Source organism: Microtus oregoni, unplaced genomic scaffold, assembly GCF_018167655.1.
Source record: "Microtus oregoni isolate MIOR12 unplaced genomic scaffold, Mior012 000035F_ref0000213, whole genome shotgun sequence".
NCBI lineage: Eukaryota > Metazoa > Chordata > Mammalia > Rodentia > Cricetidae > Microtus > Microtus oregoni.
The window spans coordinates 19722389-19747660 of record NW_024543094.1 but is presented as its reverse complement, the minus strand read 5'-3'; the positions used below and the strand labels follow the sequence as shown (position 1 = coordinate 19747660).

The 25272-nt window shown below is 44.7% G+C and overlaps 1 protein-coding gene across 3 annotated transcripts in view; it reads right to left on the bottom strand.

Moving 5' to 3' along the window:
* Nucleotides 1–19578, bottom strand: part of Optn (optineurin) — a 41665-nt gene extending 22087 nt beyond the window's left edge. For all 3 annotated transcript variants that reach the window (XM_041630795.1, XM_041630796.1, XM_041630797.1), the window contains exons 1-4: nucleotides 19402–19578; nucleotides 8618–8794; nucleotides 7425–7627; nucleotides 3259–3441 (exon numbers count right to left, since the gene is read on the bottom strand). In XM_041630795.1, the coding sequence (XP_041486729.1) occupies nucleotides 3259–3441; nucleotides 7425–7627; nucleotides 8618–8783 (552 nt within the window). In that variant the 5' untranslated portion in view covers nucleotides 8784–8794; nucleotides 19402–19578. The remainder of the gene's footprint in view (nucleotides 1–3258; nucleotides 3442–7424; nucleotides 7628–8617; nucleotides 8795–19401) is intronic.
* Nucleotides 19579–25272: the final 5694 nt, after the last annotated feature.

Sequence of the window (25272 nt, the reverse complement as noted above, 5' to 3'; positions counted from 1 at the left end):
TGCACGAGGCTTACAAAGCAATGGTTTGGCCAAGGCAGCTGCCGTTATAAATTTGCCTGCACCACTGCCTGTTAGGGAATCAAAGCCTAAGGACTCAGACCTACAGGATTTGTGAGCTGGTCATGCCTCAACAAGCTAATGGAGTAAATCTTCACACGGGCACACAGATGGCTCGGGATGCTCTGGCTGTGCACTTCCTAAGCCACGGACAGAGTTTCCCAGCTCACAGCAGCAGAGTGAAGGACATCCACACTCACAATGACGTCACTCAGGGAGGAGAGGCCGCGTTTGGAAACGTGACAAAATGTCTGCGTTTCCTGATGTTCACAGGGAGAAAGCTAGATCTAACTTTGCGTTTCAGCCACTTGCAGAGAAGTACACTTTTCAAGTCATCATTCTGGGCACCTGAATGCACCTCAAATTTAGGGGTCATTTTCCAACTGGACTGATCTGTAGGGCAATTGGTGAGTAAGGAGTTCCACGCTAACTACTCCAGATCTGTCTCGTACCTTAGGGGTCTTGCAAGCTGCTCTCTGGCCTTATCTCCAAAGTGCACTTCTCTCCTTAATTGCTTTTCCTTCGTCGGATATGAACTCTGACAAAGGGAATGTCACTTCTATTACAAAGGATTTTGTCTGGTGTAGTTTTTTACCAGTTTAGGCATCTCTCAGCAGCACTGAAGGAGAGATCCCTCTGATGCTTATCCACCTGCTTTCTTCCTGTTATGGGGCTGAGCACACCCAGATACCATCAAAAGCGACACCCCACACAAGCTCAGTGCACACTGCCTCAGTTGGCCAATTCACTTGGGTTGCACAGAATTTAAGTGTGATAGCTCTGGCTTCAAACTCTGTCCTCAGAAGCCAAGTCATGGCTTCTAGCAAGGAGGTAAAGAGCAGATCCTCCTCCGTCTGCACCCAGAGTAACTGTTCTTCTTGCCTCCACCCCAACATTTATCTTACTGTTGATTATATGCATGTATGCACTGGTGTGTAAGTAGCGTAGGTGAGTGCAGGCACCATCTGAGGACAGAAGAGGGTGTCAGTGCCCTGGCTGGAGCTAAAGACAGCTGTGAGCCACCTAATGCGGATGCTTGGAATGCAACTCAGGTAACCGCAGGAAGGGCAGCTGTATTCTAACTGCTGGGTCTATCTCCAGCTACCACCCCGCTTTTTGAGGCAAGGTTTCCTGTTCCACAGGCTGGCCTTGAACTGGCTATCTAGTTTAGAATAACCTTGAACTTCTGCTCCTCCAGCTTCTACCTACTGAATCCCAGGACTACAAGTGTGTGCTACTACACTTAGTTTCTGTGGCACTGGGGATGGAACCCAGGGTTTCATACATGAAACATGAATGGCCAGACTTATATGGCTAGTCCAAAGGAAACTACAATTCCCCAAACTACAAAAAGTAGTGCGTGGTCTAGAAATGACAGTTGGCCCAGTTCAGGCTGGACTGTAGAAGGATTTCTGGTGGTTAGATAAAAGCCAACACTCCTTAGGAACTTGTGAACTGGGGTTCGTGGCTTCCACTGGCAGACATGCCCTCGGTTGACATAAACCTATAGATGCACATCAAAGCCCATGCCGGCCTCCAGGTTCCTACAGCCCCTACTCTCATTGCCTCATGCCTCCCTCTCCCCCTAAACTCCCAGGCCTGTCCCAGATTACTGGCTCCCTTCCCCCAGCTCCTGGTCCTTCTTATAACCCAAATGATTCTTCCACGCTGCTCCCCACTCCCACCCCAGCTTATCTTGTAGATATCCACATCCAGTTTGTTTCTTTTCTCTTTAAGACAGACTCTTCTAGATGCCTCTGGATATTTTCTCTCTCTTATTCACAATACAAATATCCCTCCTAATAGCAGAGTGGCCATTTTGATGGTTTCTTTCCTGTGCCCCTCACCTGCATCCAGGACAACCCTTGTTCGGGGCTGCACACTTAAACAAGTTTCCAACCGTGGCCTCTCCTCCCTGAGTGACGTCATTGTGAGTGTGGATGTCCTTCACTCTGCTGCTGTGAGCTGGGAAACTCTGTCCGTGGCTTAGGAAGAGCACAGTCAGAGCCTCCCGAGCCATCTGTGTGCCCGTGTGAAGATTTACTCCATTAGCTTGTTAAGAAATGACCAGCTCACAAATCCTGTCAGTCTGAGTCCTTAGGCTTTAGTTCCCTAACAGGCAGTGGTGTAGGCAAATTTATAACGGCAGCTGCCTTGGCAAAATTTAATAGCCAATTTATCTCTGTTACTCTGTTACTCCTCATTTGGCTGAGCTGTGTTGACAGCAAATTGTGGGTAATTCTTTCATGTCTCCCCAGGAGGCTTGCTTGCTTAGCATGTTTAATTTGCAAGCAAGCACTCTCACCAATTAAGCTATACAACCAGTAGATTTTATCATTAAAAAAGTATTATTATTATTATTATTATTATTTGTGTGTGGGTGCTTGTGCCGTGGAGGTGCACAGGTCAGGTGACAACCTGCGAAGCCAGTGCTTTCCTTCTGCCTTTATGTGGGTCGCAGAGACCAAACACAGGTTGCCAGGCTTATGTGGCCAATACCTTTTCCTTCCGCGCCATCCTTTCAGGCCCTCTTATTTTTAATTATCGGGGTTCCTCCCTAGACTTTGCAAAAAAGTCTATTAAACACTATTGAAAGGAGTTTAAGGGTTAGTAAGATGGCTCAGCAGGTTAAGACAATTGTCACCAAGGCTGATGACCTGAGTTCAATTCCTTGGACCCACAACATAGGAGAGAACCAATTCCTGGAAGTTATCCTTTGACCTCCAGGCAGTGTTATGGCACTTGTATAAAAAATAATTTAAGCTGTTTAAAACTAATCCAAACATTTGATCACAATTTTGCTCACCTAAGACTTCTGAGACTTGGCTTGGGGAGGGGAGACAAAATTCATGCTTATGCTTTTCATTTGGGACATTTGCTTGTTTGTTTTCAGATCAGCCAGAGAAATGTCCAACCTGGGAGGACAGATGTGCGGTGGGGACTTTTGTCCAAATAGCTGAGTTGTTTTGTTTTGTTTTGTTTTTTAAATTTAACCAGTGCTGGATCCCACTATAAACAGAACCTCGTTAGCCATCTTCTTACACTTAGAAGACGGGAGCAAATTTGTCTCTGCTTTACTGCAATTTCCTCATTATTTGGATAAGCTGTGTTGACAACACTTTGATGTGTTATTTTTCACATGTCTGGGGGGGGGGCGGGAGTTGGACGTTTGCTTCCTATAAAAATGACCATAATTCTTACAGCCATCCTGATCTCAACAAAGGAATCTTCCGAGAAGCCACTGGAGTTGAGCTTGAGCTGTAGTTCTGAGACGATGCCCAGCAGGTCTGCCTTTTCAGCTTGAAGGCGCATCACCTGGGCCTTCAACTGCTCTACTTCCTGCTCCAGGTTTGCCCTGGGAAGCCCGGAGACACCTATGGAACCCTGGGAAAACCAAGAATGAGGCAAATACACAAATCAAACCAAGGGTCTGGCCAGCAAAAAACATCACAGACAATGCTCATGCCTCTCTCTCTCTCTCTCTCTCTCTCTCTCTCTCTCTCTCTCTCTCTCTCTCAAAGCAGGATATCATGGAGCAGAGGTTGAGTTTGAGCTCAGAGCTGAGGATAGCCTTGAACTTTGGAACCTCCTATCACTACCTTCCAAGTGCTGGTATTATAGACATGCACCACGACGTCCAACTTAATTTTTGTGTGTTGGATGTGCACTTGTGTGGACACGCTCATGGTGTGCATGTGTATGTAGAGGAAAACAACCTTAGGTGCCAACCATCTTGTCCATCTTCCCTGTTTTTGTTTTATTTTGGAGAAAGGTTCTCTTACTGGCCCAGGACTTGACAAGTAGGCTAGGCTGGCTAGCCAGTGAGCCCCAGGAATCTGCTTGTCTTTGCATCCCCAGCACTGGGATTATATACACACACCACCATGCTTGTCTTTGCATCCCCAGCACTGGGATTATATACACACACCACCATGCCTGGCTTTCCACGTGTGTTCTGCCGATTAAACTCAGGTCCTTAGCACTTCATTAACTGAGCTCTATCTCCAGCCCCATGCTCGTTTTTAGAAGAGGCACTTTTCTAACATTTTCATCTGCTATGCTTTAAGCAGAAGAGTCACCCTCTTATTTAACAACTTATTTTGACACACCATATAAAACAGGAATTTGGGGGCTAGAGGTAAAGCCGAATAGTAGCTTGTCTCAAATGTGAGAGAGACCCTAGGTTCAAACCACAGAGCCACACATGTGAAAAAGAAACAAGGAATTTAACTTAATGACAAGAAAAAAAGGCTTCCACAGCATGCAAGAATCATGGGTTAAAATCCTGAAAATAACCAACTAGACTTGGACAGTGATAGACTCAAACACTGGTAAAAAAACCTCAGAAAACAAGGACCAAGAGCTGTTAACACTCAACCTTCTACCTTCACTCTTCCTTGCAAATACCCACATCTCCACTCCCTGTCCCCCAGGTGCAGTCAGAAACCGGAGCACCAAGATGTGATCTGGTTCAGGGATGGCAAGATAAGAAAAGGTCTCCAGTTCTCCCTGCGTGCTAACTGCTGGGGATGTTACTCTATGCTGGTGTTGGAAGAGGGAAAACCTGGGAGAAAGAAGACAGAAACTCGAGGATTAAGAAAAAGTTAAATTTCCGCCCATATAGAACCAATAATACATATTAATTAGTATTGCACAGATGTGAACTATATATGTCATGTGTGTTGAGTTCACCCTGATGTAATGACCACATATGACAGCAATAGTACCAGCCTGTTCAGAAGCGGTGCTTGTTTCTGGGGAGAACAGACTCATTTGTATTCCCTGATCACTAAAGATGTGGTCCTCAGCAGACTCTCTGAAGTCCCGGCCTCAGTTTTCTTGGACACCACATAGTCCACAGTCTCTTATATGACCTCCCAGGCTTCCCTGGTTCCCTCCGCAGGAAACCTCTACAGCTCGATGTATAAGACACTGTGCTTCACTCTCCTTTCCTAACTTGAAATAATTACAGTTCATGGAATTCTTTTTTGTTGTCATTTGTTCATTACTGGGGATTGAACCCAGGATCTTGTGCATGATAGGCAAGTGCTCCACCACTAAGCTACACCCCAGCCCTAGTATGAATTTTTGTTTTTGTATATGTGTATGGTATATGCATGTGTACACACGTGTGCATGTGGGTGTGGGTCAGAGGCTGTGTCAGGATATCTTCCTTATTTTATTCCTCACTTTATTTTTATTTTCACCTTATTGTCTTGAGAAACTGTGTCTCACTGAACCTGGCCCTCCCAACTGCAGCCCCCAGGGCTGGGTTACAAACTCACATTGCCACACCCGTCATTGTTTTGTTTTTATTGTTATTTATTTAGGACAGAGCCTTGCTACGTAGCCTGGGACAGACAGGAACTCATTATATAGTCCATGCTGCGCTCCAACTCGTGGCAATCCTCCTGAGTGCTGGGATAAGAGATATGTACCAGTTCACTACACAGGGCCCTAGGACACTTCATTCTTGGAAGGGTTAAGTATGAGGTTTGGAAGGAATAGATGGCAGGGTCACCCAGATGTCACCTGGGGCCTTGGAGGACCAGCTGGGATCAAGTGTGCTCTGGTGTGTCCTTTGTTAGTGTCTCTAACACATGTTTACAGGACCATGGCAGCCCTGCAGTCAGTGTTCCATATCACACCACGCCGCTCCTAAGTCATTTCTCAAAAGCCAACTGTAAAGGGAATCACTATTTAAAAGGATATAAAGGCCAGAAAGCAAGCACTCCAAGGTACATATATAAAGTCTAATTTTATATCAAGGATATGAATTAAGAACTAACAATTGGATGCCCTCTGGACAGAGGTCCACCTACTATTTTTTTTAAAAAAAGATTTATTCATTTATTATATATACAATGTACTGCTTGCATGTCAGAAGAGGGCACCAGATCTCATTATAGATGGCTGTGAGCCACCATGTGGTTGCTGGGAATTGAACTCAGGACCTCTGGAAATGCAGTTAGTGCTCCTAACCTCTGAGCCACCTCTCCAGCCCCCTGCCCTACCTACCATTTTAATGAATGTGAAACACTGATTTATAACCTGAATATACTTTTAGGTTTTTTTTTTTTTGACAGAGAGCCTCATAGGTCTGGGACTTACTATGTAGTCCAGGTTGGCTTTGGGCTCTCCATCCACCTGCCTCAGTCTCTACAGTGCTGAGATTACACTGTAAACTACCATGCCTAACTCCTAATTATCTTTTGACTATACTGTATGAGATCTTATAAATTTCTGGTTTGTGATGTATGTATATATATGTATACACATATATATCATATATGTTATGTTCATGCAGGTATGTGCATGAAGGTTTGAGGGTGAACATGCATGTGGGTGTGTATTATGAAGGCGAGGAATTGTGGGGTGTTCCCACATTGCTAGGTCACCCTCCATCACTGCACATGGAGCTCATTGATTCAGCTACGTGGCCAATAAGTTTCAGGGGTCTGACGGTCTTGGCCCCTGGTGCTGAATTAACGGATGCCAGATTTTACATGGGTGTTGGAGAGCAGGGCCTCACATTTGCATGGCAGGCATTTACAGACCGAGTCATCTCCTCAGTTCTGCCCTTATAAAAACCCCTTCCCAACAGAGGTTATATACGACCCAGCCAGTGTTTCTAGCAAAACCACACTGCTTCCAAGACCATGTAAAACACCAGTCCAGCCTGAACCACACAGAGTGGTTGATCGAACAGTCCAGATCAGAAAGATTCTACTGCTGCTGTGTAAATTTTTCCCAGGCAGAAACATTGCTTCCTGCAGGCAAGCTCTTTAAACAGGAAGGTGGACTCTCAGCTTTTACTGCTTATTCTGGCAGGGAGGGACCTAGTAAGATCTGGTCGGTTTCAGGGACTTCCTGAAGCTATTTTGAGTTGTCCCCTCTGACAGAGGAAGCTGAGCTGTAAAAACAATGAGAAGAGAGGAATACAAAGAAGACTCTAGAGACCAGACCAGCTGTCTAGAAGAAGCAGAAAGCAGTTGAGCTGCCTGGAAAAGGTTCAGACTGGAGTCACTTGGAGAGGACATTTTCCAAATGGTCGAGCTGCCTGAAGGCTGTGCAGTGTGCTCCAGGTTTCCTAGCTTTTGTGTTGCCCATGCTAGGGTGGGGTTGGTGATGCAGCTGGCTTTGAGTTATTTCTGCACCTGTAAGTAGCCACTCACCCATACTTCTGTAAGTAACCCTAATAAAACTCATTGGTTCACCAAATTGGGCATTGGTGGTATCCATACTTTGGTCTGTCATGGATTCCTGTCTGGAGTAGGTAGGCGTGTATATCGTATCTCCCCAGGAAAAGCTTTGTCACACAACTGTACATACGAAGAAAGTAAGACCACAGTGGATCATGTACTCACTCCAAACAGCCTTTCTGATTTCTCTCTTAGTTTCTCAAGCTCTTCCTTCAGTCTCTCATTTTCTTGACTCAAGGTCGTCAGGTGCTCCTTAGCTTCTTTGCTCTGTGTCTCAAACATCTGGCGTTCTTCCTTCTGCTTCTCTGTCCAGGCTGAAAGCTCCTCAAATCGTCCTTTCATGACCTGATTATTTAGCTTTATGGCTTCTGTTTGGGGTTTAGAGAGAGGGAGTCACCAACCAGGGAATGGATGGAATTTCATGAATCAGCTCTTCCTCTGGCCATTTCAATACTCTGGGCTCCAGATCTAAACATGCCCCAGTGACCTAGGATGGGTACATCAGCAGGAAAAAGACTACAGCAATGGCAGTAGAGTTTGCTTACAGACTCCAGAACACCACTGTTGGTCCTTAAAGGTCATAAGAAAGGCCAGGCATGGTGACTCATAATTGTACTCCCAGTATTTGGGAGGCAAGAGGTGGGATGATATGGAGGTCAAGGTTCAGGTTTAGCTATGTGGCGAGCAGGAGGTCATCCTGGTCTACACAAGTCACTTTCAAAACAACAAAATTCCCCAAATAAAATTGATTTGGGGATATAAATTCCTCTTAATGACCAAAAGTCTGGAAGACTCTTTGATTACGATATTTAATTAGCCATGGCTTGAGATATTAGAATATAATCCTCCTTTGAAACAAAGTTTCATTGTGTATATAGCTCAGGATATCCTTGAACTTGCTATGCAGCATGTGACAGCTCTGCACGTGGAATCCCCCTGCGTCTGTTCTGGAGCCAGGACACAGTCATGCACCATCATGCTTAGTTCAGAATGCTTTCTCCTGACAAGTAATGTTTCCACCTAACTGTAGCTAGAGGTGTCTCTCGTGTTCCTTTTAAATGGGGTAACTGTCATTAGACTATTTTCTGAGCTAGTTTGGTTTTGTGCAGTGGTAAGGATGCATGCTAGAGCCTTGCACATGCTGGGCAAGCTCTCTCTTACTGATCTACACTCTCAGCCCCTAAACAGAGTAGTTTTTAGTCTGACCTGTAAAATATGTAAACAGAAAGCCTTGTAGCACTGCTCAAAGTCTTGCTGTGCTGTTTCTAGGGAAACAGGCTGAAAAAGGGCCTCACTTACAGCCTTCTTCAGAAGGGATTGTTTCCTGTGTGGCGAATCTAGACGACAGGCCTGCTCACCTTTCAGCTGGTGGTTCTCAACCAGGAGCTCCTTCATTTGCTGCACCAGCTCCTCAGGAGTGAATGTGTCCAGGCTGGGGTGAACCATACTGGGGGGTCCATTTCCTGGGGTCTCACAGGGGCTGTCCCCCTTCTCAGTCAGGCAGCTCAGAGGTTGATGGGACATGGCAACGGGTCCTATGGAAAAGCCACAAGCTAAAAATATGGCCTCGGAAAGACCCGCAAATCTGTTAGTAACAAGTGGTAGTTATTCCCAAGGTTGCTGGCCTTCCCTCCGGGTGCACTGTGAAAGCTTTCCCTTTAACCATCAGCTGCACTGCCCACCTTCATGGGACCATGTGTAGAAAAGGGCAGAACTGAAATGAGATGGAAACTGTAGAATTGATAACGATTAGGATAATATCTGCAGCCTTGGTGAAGATCACTACATAAATCCCTTGAAGTCTTTCAGTTCAAATATCCTTATTTTGAGTGATTTGTATTGTTTGGGAATTAGACTTCAATAAAGTTATTAAAATCTTCATTTATATATTTATTGAAAGCCATTAAAATCTCTATATTTTATATTTATTGAAAACTATTAGAGTCTGCATATTTTATATTTATTGAAAGCTATTAGATCTCCATATTTTATCTTTGATAAAAGGAATGGAATGGAATGTTTATTTTTGGTAATTCTTAGGCTTAGTATGTGCTGAAACACTCTGCCATACATACCCTCTCTCTCTCTCTCTCTCTCTCTCTCTCTCTCTCTCTCTCTCTCTCTCTCTCTCTTCTTTCTTTGGTTTTTCAAGTCAGAGTTTCTCTATGTAACAGCTTTGGCTGTCCTGGACCTCCTCACTCTGTAGACCAGGATGGCCTTGAACTCCTATACATCCACCTGCTTCTGCCTCCAGAGTGCTGGGATTAAAGGCGTGTGCCTTTGCTGCCTGGTGACACTCCCTACTCTTGATCGTCAGGTGAGGTTTAACAGGTGTAACAGCTCACCTAAGGTCAGAAGTGGCACATAGCAAGGCTGCTGTGAAGATGCCATCTTATACTACACAAAAGGCGCAAGAAAAGTTTTATTTTTATTGAGGCTTTGATATGATATTTGTCAGTGAATACACACAAAACACTAATGCAGTTTGATGCCTATTGTACATCCTGAAAACACTTCTATGTATATGGCTTTATTTCATAGATGTGTCGATGAGAACACATAAATGCCAATTCTACTTCTTTATTACATACCACTCAGGCAAAAGGACCTCTTTCCAATGACTGGCTACATACACATTCCAGGCAAAAAAAATTTTGTAGTAATAAGGGCGGCGGGGCTGCGTTCCCAGCACCCCGGCCGCCTGCCCGGCTAGCTTATGCCCCGAAATAATTACACGGACACTGTATTCTTTTAAGCACTGCTTGGCCCTTTAGCTCTAGCACTTACAGGCTAATTCTCACATCCCGATCAACCCATCTCTAATAATCTGTGAGCACCGGTCTTACCGGGAAAGGTTCAGCATGTCTAACCTGGTGGCTTGCTTCATCACATGTGTCTGCCTGGGAGAGCGGAGCATGGCATCTCTCTGAGGTGTCTGCTCCCGAGAGCAGAGCGGTGGAGCCTCTGACCTCACTTCCTCTTCCTCCCAGCATTTTGTTCTGTTTACTCCACCCACAGGGCCAAGCAGTTTCTTTATTGGCCAATGACCTTCCTCCATCAAAATTTCATCTTCATGCTTCATGAAAATGATAGATATTCCCATCATGAACTGATGTGGATAGATCATAAAACAATATAAAGTAAAGGTAAAATACACACACACCTTCACACATGCACATATACATACACACTTGCCCTATTCTACAAAGGAAAAATTACTGACGTCCAGAGAGATGGTTAAAAAAATATTATTTCAGGCTGGAAAGATGGTTCAGTGGTTAAGAGCACTGACTGCCCTTCCAGAGGACCCGGGTTCAATTCTCAGCACCCACATGGAGGTTCACAACTGTCTGTAACTCCAGTTCTAAGGGATTTGACATCCTTGCACAGTACAGGCAAAACACCAGTGTACATTAAATAAATATAAATCTTTAAAAAAATATTATTTCTTGAGCCTGCAGAGATGGCTCGGTATTTAAAAGCACTTGTTCCTCTTTGACTCCCAGCACACATTAGATGGCTCAAAACTGCCTGTTACCCTAGCTCTAGAGGATCTGATGTCCTCTTCTGGCCTCTACAGACACATACAGATATATGGTATATACTCACACAGACACATACATTTTAAAAAACTTAAAATTTACCTCAATTAATTGTAAGATAAATTTAAATTCATCTATGCAACAAAAGGCATCAAATGGTGATGTTGCCCTATGACTGTGACAGAGCAGAGAGCCACTGGCACCACAGAAAGCCCTGGGATGAAGAAGGTGCATGGGTGCATACTGGTGAGCACTCCCTCCCCCACCTCAGTAGGAACTGTATCTAGAGCCTCCGACATATTACTCAAATGCTCTACCACAGAGTTACAGTCATAGTACCCAAACTTATTTCTAACTAGGAGAGAAGCCATTGTTCTCAGACTGCCAGCTCCTCATGATTAAGGTGCCTGATGGCTCCGTGAGTTGTATTCCATTATATATGAAATCAGTCCCTCTTCTGACAGGCAGGAGAATCACCCTCTCTGCCAGGTAGCATGCAGGTTTAATACTCACATATGAAAATAAACCAGATGCACAGAATGAGGGGCTCTTGCTATGCCCGTAGGAGGCAGAATCCTGGGATCTCTTCAGGTTCTCTACAATCAAGAGTCTGGTGCACTGCTTCTAGTCTGGAGACTGTGTTAGGTAAACTGTAGTGCTAGTGTTGATGAGGAGAGCAGGCTGGCTGTGCTACTTAAAGTATCTGCTAAGAAGAAATGCATCCCATGAAGTATACAAGGAGGATGGCAATTTCACAGAGGGAAAACACTGAGCAAGCATTACTCTCTTGCTTCTTGAATGGAAATGGGTTTTACTTAATTTAAGATGCCTTCCCTGTACCTTTGCTGGGTAAAGCCCATGTTTCTGACTTTCCACAAAATTCATTTTTGCAACTGAGTAGTGTGGGAGGTCCTTCTGTCTATGTGTTGCTTTCATTGGTTAATGAATAAAGAAACTGCCTTGGCCTGTTGATAGGGCAGAACTTAGGTAGGCGGGGAAAACTAAATGGCATGCTAGGAGAAGGAAATTGGAGAGAGACACCATGGATCTGCCAGAGACAGATGCTGGGAATTTTACCTGGTAAGCCACTGCCACACGGCAATCCACAGATTAATGGAGATGGGTTAAATTAATATGTAAGAGTTAGCCAATAACAAGTTAGAGCTAATGGGCCAAGCAGTGATTTAATTAATACAGTTTCTGTGTGGTTATTTTAGGGTTAAGTTAGCCAGGTGGCTGGGATGAACAAGCATCCCTCTCCTTGCAACAATTGGCACTCAATGTGGGACAACTGCATCCATATAAAGCCTGAGAGAGCTTGGGAAGTAATTCTAGACAAAGAACAGAGTTAAGCACAGCTTATTGATAGCAGCATTTTCTCAGGTGGGCTCTGTTTGCTAGAGGCAAATGTGGCTCATCTAAGAGAGGCTTCCTGACTCAGCTTTAGCTGTAAAACCTTGCAGTTCTTTTAAGAGGTCCTACCACGAAACACTTAAATGGTATTGATGAAAAGATGACTGCATGCTTTTTGGTTTTTAGCTACAGCAGGAAAAAAAGCTGCACCATTTTCAAAATGCTGGCTTTCTGGACCATCCTGCCAGTGCAAACTCTGACTCTTTCACAAGGTCTGGCTACAGCGCATTTGAGTGTGGTTTGTGAGCAGACTGCTGCAGCTTGCTTGCTAGCAGGGAACTTGAAGCGCCATAGAGTTGTGGCAATTGGCTATAGCCGGTACCTCTACCATGAGGCTGGAATCTCAGACAACTAAGAAATGGGCTGGATTCAGCTGCCAAAGCCACAGCTTTAATTCTTTTGCTTTAATTTCTATGGCTAGAAAGCCATATCACTTAGCAAATTAAAGACTCATGTGGTCAGAAAAAGAGAGATATACAGTAAAGAGAGATTAAAAGACAAAGAAAAACCTCTAAATGTTTTCCAGTGTATTAAAAATAAAAACAGGCATGGGAAAGAAAAGAAAAAGGTTAAAGTCCTTAAAATAAAAAAGGGATTTAACAACTGTGGGAACCAGGCAGGACAGAAAACTAAGTTAACAACTGAGTATAATGGTGCACACTTATTCACTGCCTTAGGGGCTGAGGTAGGAGGATTACACATTTCAAACCATTGTGGGCTATATAGTGAAAACCTGTCCCTGCAAAACCAATGAAAGGTTCTGAGGAGATAGTCCAGGGGATCAAATGCTCATTGTGCAAACACAAGGACTGGAGTTTGGATCCCCAGAACCCATATAAAGCCAGAAGGGTATAGTGGCTTTCTGTAATGTCAGCATTTGGGAGGAAGAGACTGGACCCTGGGGGCAAGCTGGACAGCTAGATTAGCTGGAATTTGTGAGTTCCAGATTCAGTGAAAAGATCCTGCCTCAATAAACTGGAAAGCAATATGTACATATATATTAGGAGAGAAATAACCAACTAAAATTTTTATTTCTGTACATAATAATGTTGGTGATAACATTTCATAAAAATGGAATTTTCTGGAACAGTAGTAAATTTTCCTGAGGTATTTAATCTGTCAAACTACAGAAACATTTAACAGGCTTTTGTGTGTGTTGGGAAGTGGGTGCCAGGGATAGAACCCAGAGTCTCATGGATGCTAACAAGCACTCCAGTGAGCTATACCTATACCCAACACATTCTTTTAATTTTGTTTTTATCTTTGTCTTTTGAGATGATGTCTTATTTTACAGTTCAGGTTTGCCTGGGACTCACTACGTAGAGTAGATTGCCTTTGAGTTCATGGTGATCCTCCTGCCTCCATATGTTGAGTGTTGAGATTACAAAGATGAGCCACTATGCCCATCTCAACAGATTTTTAAAACGTAATAAACAGACATATAGAAGATGTGTTTAGTTCCATCTTATTATATGTATAAATCAACATCTCTCAATCTAGTTTTTTTTTTGAGACAGAGGCTAGCAATGTAGCCCAGGCTAGCCTCAAAGTGGAAAAATTCCTGCCTTAACCTCCTCAGGGCTCGGATAACAGGCATACCACCACACTTACACCCAGCTATCTCTTCACGATTTTATCAGAAGAAAAGGAAAAAAGGGAAGGGGAGGTACAGAGCCGAGAAGGAGGAAGGGGCAGAGGGAGGAGGGGATGGGAAGGAGAGGAAGTTCTGAAGACTGCTGAGCTGGCTCTCCTCCTTGACCTCCATGTGCACCTCCACTGGGACTATAGATGCAACCACAGCAGAGACAGCCTTGGTCCCACAACACTTCTAACTCGTGCAGGTCGCCCAGAGTTTACAAGGACACTTGAAAAAAGCAGGGCTGTGCTAGGTGAGACAGTACAAGAGTCAGTTGTACTGATTCATAAGAGTGTGTGGCCTTGGGAGAGCCACCTGATCTCCACAGGCTGTTTACTGACTCATCAGTGGATAATGCTCCTCATGGGTCTCAGCTCAGCAACTCTAAAAGGTATGCTTAATTTTCTAGAAAGATCACAGCTCCACCTCTACCCTTCAACACAGGCATGCCCAGTATTCCTCGCCCCACTACCCCTGCCAGTCCACCATCACACTGACCATCCTCACAGCACACTCACCTGCCAGTCCACCATCACACTGACCATCCTCACAGCACACACTCACCTAGTCATGTTGTTGTCAACTTTTGTTAGGGAAATTAATTCCGTAATTCAAGTGCCACAGTGAATAAGAAGCTAGCGTATCCTGCAAATGTGAGCATTCAGATCCTACTATTTTACTAAAAGCGGTTTGAAGGGACAGTGAAAGACTCAAAGGACACTCGGGATTTTTGAGTACTTAAGAGGTATCAGTGTGGATTACCACTATACTGAGGTATATGTGAAATACCTACAGGTAACATGTAGTGGGAGAATACTTAAATCTCAGAATCGCTGAACATTTTTATCCTATCTATCTATCTATCTATCTATCTATCTATCATCTATCCTTTATCTATCTGTCTATCTATCTATCTATCTATCTATCTATCTATCTATCATCTATGCATGTATGACACACACACACACACACAGGGAGGGAGGGTAGGAAGGAGGGAGGGAGGGAGGAGAGAGAGCATCCCAGAACATGGGCGAGCACAAGCACCATGCCTTCTATGTGGAGGTCAGACGACAGCTGGTTTCCCAAGGGTGGAAATCAGACCACCAAGCTTAGCAGCAAGAACCTTTACTTGCTGAACCAACACACTAGTGCCTGAATGTCTAATTAACTTCCTCTTGAATGACATTCAACCGAGCAAATACAGAGAGACATGCATATCTTTTTATGTATCTTCAGAGATTACAAAAACTGGAAAGAAGTTTTTCTTTCCAGTTTTTCTTATTCCTTATAGAAAGCCAGCTGATCTGGGTTGATCAGTGCCATTTATGGGCAAAGACATTTGGGAAGAAAGGGGAGGTGGGGCATACCTGTAACCCAGTTCTTGGGAAGCTGAAGCAGGAGGAAAGCCATGAGTCTGAGGACAACCTGGCATACACAGTGAGTTCCAGACCAGCATAGTCTACAGTATGAGACCAAAAAAAGAAAGAAAGAAAAAAAAATTAGCACAAGACAACACAAAAAATGTTAGACATGCATGATGGTGAAAGCTTATACTCCCATCACCAGGGAAGCTGAGGCAAGAGGGTTGTTAGAAGTTCTATGCCAGCCTGGGCTATACAGCAAGCCCAGCTTCCTGTGGGAGGATAGAGTTAGGAACACAGGATTCGTCACAATTTCACTAACAAGAAAGACTGGGAATTAGCAAGGTAGAAAGTCAGAACCAAAGCCCCAGCTTTATTTCCTCGATGTGCCCCTTGAGTCCCTAGTCATGTGCACTTATTCTTTATTCTGAGGTCAAGTAACTATAGTAATGACCTGGCCCTGAGACATGGGCATAAATCTCATTCCTTAGAGATAATCTACTCTGACTTCTTATTCAATACAAGAATGTCTGTGTGGTTTCCATGGTGCGCAGATACACAGAGCTGGCTTAGAACACATGAGCCATGCCCACCACCCCTGCTGCCCCCAGCAGGCAATGTCTCTTCCATTACAGATGGCTCTGACAGCCAGAAGGCCATGTGCCCAGTGTTATCTGCCTTATGCCAATTTCTACTCACTGGACACTGGACACAAAACAAGCCCAGTCCTTTTCCCTGGTGGAGATGAGCCTTCAGATCTATGGATGAATATTAACTGGTTCATATGTGGTATGTGCATGGGAATGCAGGTGCCGTAGGCACTGGGTTCCCCAGAGCTGGGGGTGTTTGAAGTGGATATTGGGAACAGGACTCAGGTCCTCTGGAAGAGCAGAAAGTGTTCTTATTGCTGAGCCACCACTTCAGCCTGGTAAATTAGTTTTAAACAATGAAGACCTGTTTCCTTAAGAGAGTCAATAGTTTCCATTCACAAAAGGGAATAAAGGGGGCTACCAAGATGGCTCAGCAGGTAAAGGCACTTGTCAAGCCAGATCACTCCAGTTTGGTCCCCAGGATCCACACATCAGAAGGAAAAAGTGACTTTTACAAGTTATCCTGAGTCCTTCTCACGTATGTTGTGGCAAGTATGTACTCACGCCCATACGGACAGAATAAATAGAAAAAGGTAATTATCTTTGTGGAAAAGGAAGGTGGGACACACACATCTTATTTCTGGAGTAAAAAAAAGTCTTGCTGTTGCTTGCTAGGAATACTACTAGTAAGGCTATTCCATGACTTAGGGATACACAGAAAACAGAAACAGACTTAAACTCACTGACGAAGGCAGGGACATGGCAGTAGGCTTCCTTCTTTCCCACTCCCCCTCCTCTCAAAACTAAAGGGGTCGTCACTTGTACCTCCAAAATGCTTCCAAACTCCTCATGTCTCCAACCTTAAAGGCTTAGGCTTGGACTTTTGCTTGTGAATAGCCATGTTCAACTTCTGCCTATTTTGTCTGTTGCTGTGTCCCCAGTACTGTGGTGCACACAAGAAAAAAATTATTAGGGTTTAGATGAATGAATTCTAATAGCATTCTTCTCTTTCCATTTCAATCCTGCTGCAAATGAAGTTCATGAGAGTTATTTTTATTTATTCCCAGGCTTAATTATCCATATGCATCAATGCCACCTCCTGTTACCAAGCCACAAAGACCACATTAAAGGGCTCACGGCTCCATGCATTCTTGGCCTCTATGTCCTTGCCTCTGCGGTGTCCTCTGCCTGGGAAATGTCTGGTTCCCATTTGCTCTGGCACACATCCATGGGGCAGTTTCAATGTCCAACATTTGACATTTTGTGGAGAAGCAGCTCTTCTGAGCATCTAAGGGCCATTTGTATTCCTAGCTCCTTAGTCCCCCCACCAATTACTGCCATTTTTAGACTATTTACTTTCCATCTTTTTCTTACTAGAGACTGGCACACAGCAGCCTCTGTGTGTTTGTTGAAACAAGATGAAAACACAGCCTAGTGAGGGCTATTCAAGTCCAGCACCAGTAAAGTGCTTCCTGCTCTGTGAGCACAAACCACACATGTTAGGACTGTTATGTACATGTTAGCACATGTTAGGACCGTTATGTACATGTTAGGACTGTATGTACATGTTAGCACATTTTAGGACTGTTATGAGTTTCCTGCAGCTCTAGGGTGCTCGTATCCAGATTCTTGAAGTCAACTTTTCAAACTCATTTTTAAAGTCAGAACTGGTTTTCTCTACCACCACAAAGGATGAGGATATTATTATATAACGTACATTCTAGAACTTGTTATCACACACAAGCCAAAGCAGAATCAAGGAAAACCTTAATACATTTAACTTAAACAAAGGATTTGGGGAGGGTGGTGGTGCATGCCTTTGATCTCAGCACTTGAGAGGGAAAAACAAAGCGGATCCCTCTGAGTTCAAGGCCAGCTTGGTCTACAAAGCGAGGTTCAGGCCAGCCAGGTAGACATAGGGAGACCCTGTCTCATAACCAAACCGAAACAAAAGATTTTTAGGTTTAGAAAGATGGTTCAGTGGGTAAAGGCACGTCCTGCCAAGCCTGACAACCGAAATTGAATCCATGGATCTCTCATAGACTGTCCCCTGGTGTCCACTTGAACACCATGGCAAGCACATGCATACACACATCTGTGAACATACATGCACACAAACATGCACACACAGCTAATTAATAAATATAATAAAATTTAAAAATTTAATTTCTTTTGCCTTTGGATTTTGATTTTCCAGGAAATCCAAAAAAAAATCATTAACACACTAAGTCTCTATAATAAAAGGTCAGGAAAACTGATTTGGGGACTAGTAGGTATATTTCATGTATTTCATGGCCAGAACAACTATGTGCTACTTAAATGAGGGAGTTCAGGGGGAAGATATAACTAATTCCTTTCAAGTTTATTTCATTAAGTCTCACAAAATATAGATTCTGTCCCTTTCTCCCTCCTCCCTTCCTTCTCTTCTTTCTCCCTCCCTCCCTGCCCCCCCCCCATGTAATTTACAGGACAATTGTAAAAACTAGTTACTTTCATGGTGTTGCACACAAAACATAAAGTACTGCTCAGACCGCTCACTGTAAACAGAACAAACATGCACAGTTCACAATGAAACTTCACTTGTCCAATCAAATCCAAGGCAATCTCCGGCAGTGGCCTCTGCTCTGTCCAGCTCTACCCTATTATCAACCCGACAGCAACGGGACTCCTCCTCTCCAGAGACCAAAAGAGTGAGGCTGCTTTGGGGAAAAGGGCAGCTTCGGAGACAGTTGTGAAAGCGCCCAGTGGCCCCACGCTGCCTTGCGTTCTCTTCTTGAGGCTCTCCCTAAGGTTTTCCATTTCAACGTTAAACACCTCAGGCGTACGTTCCTCCTCACAGGAGTCCTGCTAGTGGAGGCCAGGTCAGGGACTGAGTTTCATTTTCCTCTGAGGCTTGTTTATTGCCTCCAATGTAAACATTGACCGTGGTCCAAAACATTCCTCTAAAGTTCTCAGCTCCATTAAATTCATTCTCATATATTCTCTCCCCCCCTTTCCTCCCCCAAAACATACAAACATACTTTGAGTTTATACATGAGTATATACATGCACGGATATAGCGCACTCTTCCCAGACAGACACAACAGTTTATGTACTGTTCTGTAAGCCTGCCACTTTGGCAAGGGGTCTCGATTCTTTACTGTTCCTGGGCCACATCATTCAGAGTGCCTTTACTCCTTGTGACAGTACCTTTAACCACTTCCTTCTTAGAAAGAACGACTCCTTGCTTAATCACCATCAACACCGGACGTCACCTTCAAACCACCTTAGTGACCTGAACTGGAAGTCACCTGCGGCCATTCAAGTCAGTGTTTTACCACCCTGGGGAAAGGGGGGAGGGGCCTTTGTAGCGGCCGCCACTCCCAGCCCCCAACTCACATCCCCGCTGCCCTTTCACACCAGGTCAGGATCAGCCTGGGCCTTGGAAGCCTTCCTAGGGAAACCATCCTACAAGAGGACCGCCCCAGCTTCGTCACCCTCCCCGCGGTAAGCTCCCAGAGACAGCTACAGCGAGAGTCGCTGCCAGGATGGATTGGAGCCCGCCGGGGAAAGTCGCCGCGCTCGGCCAGCGCCCGCCACCCCCCGGCCCGGCTCACCGACCTCCGGGATCCGCTCCTCTCAGGTCACTGCTTCGTTGGCATCTTGTCCCAGTATCAGAGTTCTGGATGCCGACGCCCGCCAAGGACCGGCCGGGGGGGCGGCGACCGGGCAGCCTGACGGTGACGCGCGCCTTCGCGACCCGCCGGGCGCCGCTCAGCTGACCGCAGCGCCTGCTCCCGCCCGAGCCGGGGAATTTCCCAGACCACGCCCACTCCGACACGCCCCTGGAAAACCACGCCCAACGCCCCGCCTCGGCTTCTCTTCCTGAGCCCCGCGATCTACCTCCGAGATCTGGCGCGAGTGAAGTGGGAGGAAGCCGAAGTGTCCGACACCTGGCGTTAACTACAATAAACTATTAATCTGACCAAATGGAGTGAGTCAGACTTCCCTGTGTCTATAGAGAAAGATCAAATCACATGGGATCTCGGAGCCCATCAGAAGGGTTTCAGGTATCCTCATTGCAAGGCCTTCATCTTTCCATCTCTCAACTTCTCTGCCCACTTCCACCTGAGTGTTTATTTAAACCTTACAAGTAGGCAGCACACCCTCCCACTGATCCGCTATCTTCTTTTGGAGGCCTTAATTAAAAACCAAAATAGAAAATAAATAAGGAAGGAAGGGAAAAGAAGAAAGTAAAAAGAAAAGAAGGAAGAAAGAAAAGAAAAAATAGAAAGTTTGTAAAATGCTCTTGAGCTCTTGTTCGCCCAGATCAGTTAACACTGGCTGCATCAGATGATCAGAGAGGTGAGACTGATGGGTTGTTTTGGATGACATTCAGGAAGCAGTCTTACTGCGATGGTGCTATACCATACTGGAGGATGCCTCTGCAGAGACTGGAGAATAAAAAGCTAAAAAAAAAAAAAAAAAACAAAAAAAAACAAAGAGCTGCCCTGGTTTGCATTCCTAGTCCTGAGAAGGCACCAGTAAGGTGACATCGCAAGATACAGATGGCATTTGCTCAGAAGGGTGAGCTCCTGACAGAGTGTTGCCTTGACAACCAGAACCCCAGCGAAAGGTAAGTCGTTAGAAACTGGGGCAGGATCTCCCCTGTGGCTCAGAAGAGAGCCTGAGATCAGGTTTTGTGCTCAAGGTCAAAGGAATGTCACAACCAGGGAAGAATTTCATTTACTGACGAAGGAGCTTCCGGGGCAACAAGGAACAGACGGTTGGCATTGCAGCTGCACCTGCTCACAGCTTGGAAGGAAAAGCAGGGATCCTCATCAACACAAGGAAGAGACAGCCCAGGCCTGCCCAGTCTGTTGCACAGACCAGATAGATCACCAACTGTCGTTTCCAAGACCTGGCCCCAAATTAACCCTACAGCCAGGCAGAGAAGGTCAGAGAAGTTGTGTCAGGGGGCACCTGTCATTTTCTGATACTCTCTACAATCCACACCGAAGACTTCTATGACCCTTGGTCATGTCTCTCCACCACTGACCAGTAATATCTGCGAGGAGGTAACAGCTGAGTGTCCTTTCATTCCGCTGAGTTCTGACATCATCTTCCTGCATGTGGTGGTAGATCCCATAGGTGAGAATGACACCCTACAGATCTGCTCTGTCTTCCAGTGCCAAGTAGAAGCCCCAGGTTGTTTTACCTGAGTTGCTGTTCCACTAACCTGCTGTAAATTGGTTTTCCTGTCTGGTGTTTGTGGTATGGAAATGTCTGGTGTCTCTTATACCTGTTTAAGGTATTGGCAAAACAGAGGATAAAGTTAAGTTTAGGAAAAAATAATCAAGGACCAGGAAATTGAGAGGGGTGTCTCTAACCTGTTTAAGCCTTCAATGCAGCTCCCTGGAACTCACAAGATAAACAGTAGCATATTTATGTTAGAATGGCTGTAACAGATGTTTAACTTGTATTTGTCTTCATACCTTTACACACCTTAATAACTTGCATTTGTGTTTTACTGAAATTTGTTTGCTGAAGCTGTCCTTTTAAGGGACAAAATCTCTCAGCTGTCAAACTTCATCAGAGATCTTTGAGAAGGATAAAATTTTACTTGAGTTATTGATTAAAAAACGATGCAGAACTTACTTGGATGGCACCCAGAGCTACTCTTCAGGGTCATCCATGGTTGCTGAGGGTCGTATTTGCCTTTTGCTGTTTAGTGCAGGACCTGCCAGGCTCCAGAAGATCCTGTGGGCTAAGAAATCTGTAGGAAGACAAGCCTACCTTGACCTGAACAGCTAGGCTGTCGATTCCAGTGATTCAGTCCACTGTCTGGATATCTTCAGTTTGGATGAAAGACAGTTTTGTCCAGTGGTGAGCACTTGGCAGTTGCAGCGAATTGCGGATGGATATTGTTCTGTGTCCATTTGTCTTCTGTCTTCTTGGGAAGAAGTAGGGGGCTGCTGCTAGGAGCCAACCTGTCTCTTTTTATTATAAAAAGTCTTTTTTTTAAAAAAATAATTAAGCATTCAAATGTCATATTCTCTAGATCTCTGAGCAGTTGAGGGCTGTTTACCAGGTATAGATGAGTTATAACTACAGTATAGAATTTGCCTTGAGAGCCAGGCCGTGGTGGTGCACGCCTTTAATCCCAGCACTCGGGAGGCAGAGGCAGGCAGATCTTTGTGAGTTCGAGGCCAGCCTTGTCTACAAGAGCTAGTTCCAGGACAGGAACCAAAAGCTATGGAGAAACCCTGTCTCGAAAAAATCAAAAAAAAAAAAAAAAAAAAAAAGAATTTGCCTTGAGAGCTGAGTCTGAGCTTGACTGTACTGGTAAGAGGTAAAGCAGGTGGATTAAGAAATAAAAAGTACAAATCAATTTAAAACATAAGACTTACTTCTTTGTAGTCTGAAATAAGATACAATGAACAGAGAATTATAACATTTAACAGTAAAAATAGGTGTATTTAAGTTACATGTATACACACACACACACACACACACACACACACAGAGTAAACAGGAATTGAGCAAAGTGGATGATCTTGATGGGCCCTACCAAAAGCATGCCACTGTGTAAAACACACATGTATCAGAGTTAACACCAGGAAACCAGGCAGGGGATTCCTCAGTAAAGATGGTGGGACTTGGTCACCTGACCTGGCTCTCAGTTAAGATGAAGGTGAAGTCACCTGACCTCAGTTAAGATGTTGGTAAGGTCACCTGTTCTCAGTCAAAATGGCAGTGGCCACATGTTGTATGGAAGAGAGACCTAGAGGCGTGATCTGTCCTGTTGCCAAGCTGCCATGCCACAAGCCATGGCGGGGAGCAAAAGGCTGGAACTGAAAATAGCTTCCCCGTGGATAGGACCAATCTTGTTGGTAGCGGTGGCAGGGACAGTTTGAGGAAAAGTGGAGCCAGTGGGACACCGGCGGTATCAGCCTAGGGAATAGGGAGGAAGGTCCCTACTCCCGTTTTTCCTTTTGCCTTCCTACTTCTCTTCTTGCTAAGATGTTTACTGCTAAATGATCTTTCTTTAGAGACTCAGAACTCAGAACCTCTGACAGCCTCAGTAATGCCCCCCCTCCCCGTAGTCATCAGCTTTGTAAATCACTGTGAGGTATAAACTGAAGCATTATGTTTATGAAAATACTGGAACCTGTCCCAGGAGGTTAAAGTCCATCACAGTGTCTTGGCCAGTGTGTAAAGGAGATAACCAGCCCTGTGCTGCAAGACAGAGTTCTGTTTAGCCTCTACCTTTCCCATTCTACTTCTTTCTTTCTCTCTCTCTCTCTCTCTCTCTCTCTCTCCCCCTCCCTTCCTTTCTCTCTCTCTCTCTCTCTCCCCCCTCCCCCTCCTCCCTCTCTCTCTCTAAAAACCTTTTGTACTCCTGAGCCCTCCAGCAGAAGCTTTATGACAAGAGTTTCCCTTTCTTCTCTGTCAAATCAGCTTTTTGAATTTCAAATGAAACGAAACAGAAAGCCAATGTTTCTAAAGTTAATTGGCTCAAGATAGGGTGATCAAGCCAGTTTGGCCAGTAACATCATAATGATAGAGCCAGGTTTAGTTAGTCATCGGCAACCTCCTGTCCCTTCCTTTGTCTCCAAAATTTTGTATTACAAACGTGTGTGACCAGGCTCAGCTGAATAATTCTGATTTAAAGGAAATAGAATCATTTATTCTGAGATAAATATGATTGGAAATACAAGTGTGAATAACAGGTTAGTCTGAATAACACTTCACAGTACAAAATGTTGTACAAACTTATTGTTACAGAGCATTAAAGGCCAGGGTTCTATTGAGGTCCTTGAAGGAAAGCTATTTCCTCCTAGGTGAAAGAGTGAAATCTACCTTTGGTTGGAGATGGCTTTGTCTCCTCCGTTACTTACGCTAGACAATCACCTAGTCAAGTATGCTGGCTAGTTTTATATCAACTTGACACAAACTAGAGTCACTGGAGAGGAATGAGCCTCAACTGAGAAAATGTCTTCATAAGATCCAACTGCAAGGTTAAAAATTAGTGACCAGTCACTGTGGATGGTGCTATCCCTGGGCTGACAATCCAGGGGTCTATAAGAAAGCAGACTGGTCAAGTCATGAGGAGCAAGCCAGTAAGCAGCACTCTTCCATGGCCTCTGTATCAGCTCCTGCCCTGCTTGAGTTCCTGCCCTGACTTCCTTCAATGATGAACAGTGATTTGGAAGTGTAAGCCAAATAAACCCTTTCCTCCCTAACTTGATTTTTAGTCATGGTGTCTCATCGCAGCAGTAGAAGCCCAGAGACTGAAGGCTGTTTCCCTTTAAGCTTCACTAGATAGATGGTAAGAATAATTAATCTATTAATGAGATAATGTGCTTTTCTTTCCCAGATTCCCTGCTCTCTTTTGGTTACTTACGGAACTGTATAAGGGTGTAATGTTAGAATCCAGCTGCTGCTCAGGCCACAATGTCTGCCCAGTCTTTATCTTTCAGATACCAGCACGTACCCTACAGAGAGTCTGTTACTCTAGTTAACAAATGTGTTAGAATCTCCCACCTGAGGAAGTATGTTTACTTCCACAGGGATATTGGTGGTTATATATCCTGTCCCCACCTTGTTTCCTGCCTCCTGATTGCCATCAGACAGCCTGGCTGCAGGCTTGTGCTATTGAAAGCACCTTCCTCTTCAGGAAGGTATAAAAAAAGACCCCCACTTCTGCCACATGGGCCCTACTCTGCTGGAAAGAGCGTCTGACTTTTCTCAGAGTCCCTGCCATGCTGTTGTATATCTATCTGTCTGTCCATGTAGCAATAACTTTTCTAATAACTCCTTGTCGTGGTTTGAATGAAAATGGCTCCCCATAGATTCATAGGGAGTGACATTATTGGGACTTTGGCCTTGCTGGAGGAAGTGTAGCCTTGTTGGAGGAAGTATGTCACAGCAGGTGGGCTTTGAGGTTTCAGAAGCTCAAGCCAGGCCCAGCTTCACTTTCTCTTCCTACTGCCTGTTGGTCCAGATGTAGAATTCTCAGCTACTTCTCCAGCACCATGTCTGTCTGCATATCACCATGCTTCTCACCATGACAATAATGGACTAAGCCTATGAACCTGTAAGCCAGCCCCAATTAAATATTTCCCTTTACAAGAACTGCAGTGGTCATGGGGTTGACTCACAGCAATAAAACCCTAAGACACTCTTACCCCCAGCAGTCTCTCCCAGTCCATTTGTACCCTGCACCTGACACCTTTCAAGTCACAGTTGTTCAGATATGTCAAACATAACAACTTCTCAGAGCCTATAAGTTTGTCTTCTTTCTATTTATTTCCTAAGCATGCATTTCCTGACGCTTTGGGCTTCCTTACTCTTTCTCTGAAGCACCCACCACTGCCTTTTGCCACGCAGTTGCTTGTTGGCCACATTCCTGACCTTTATTGCTGACCATGCTGGCTTAACTTCTTTCTTCCTTTGCTCCATCATTCTCTGATGGGCAGGGGCAGAGAT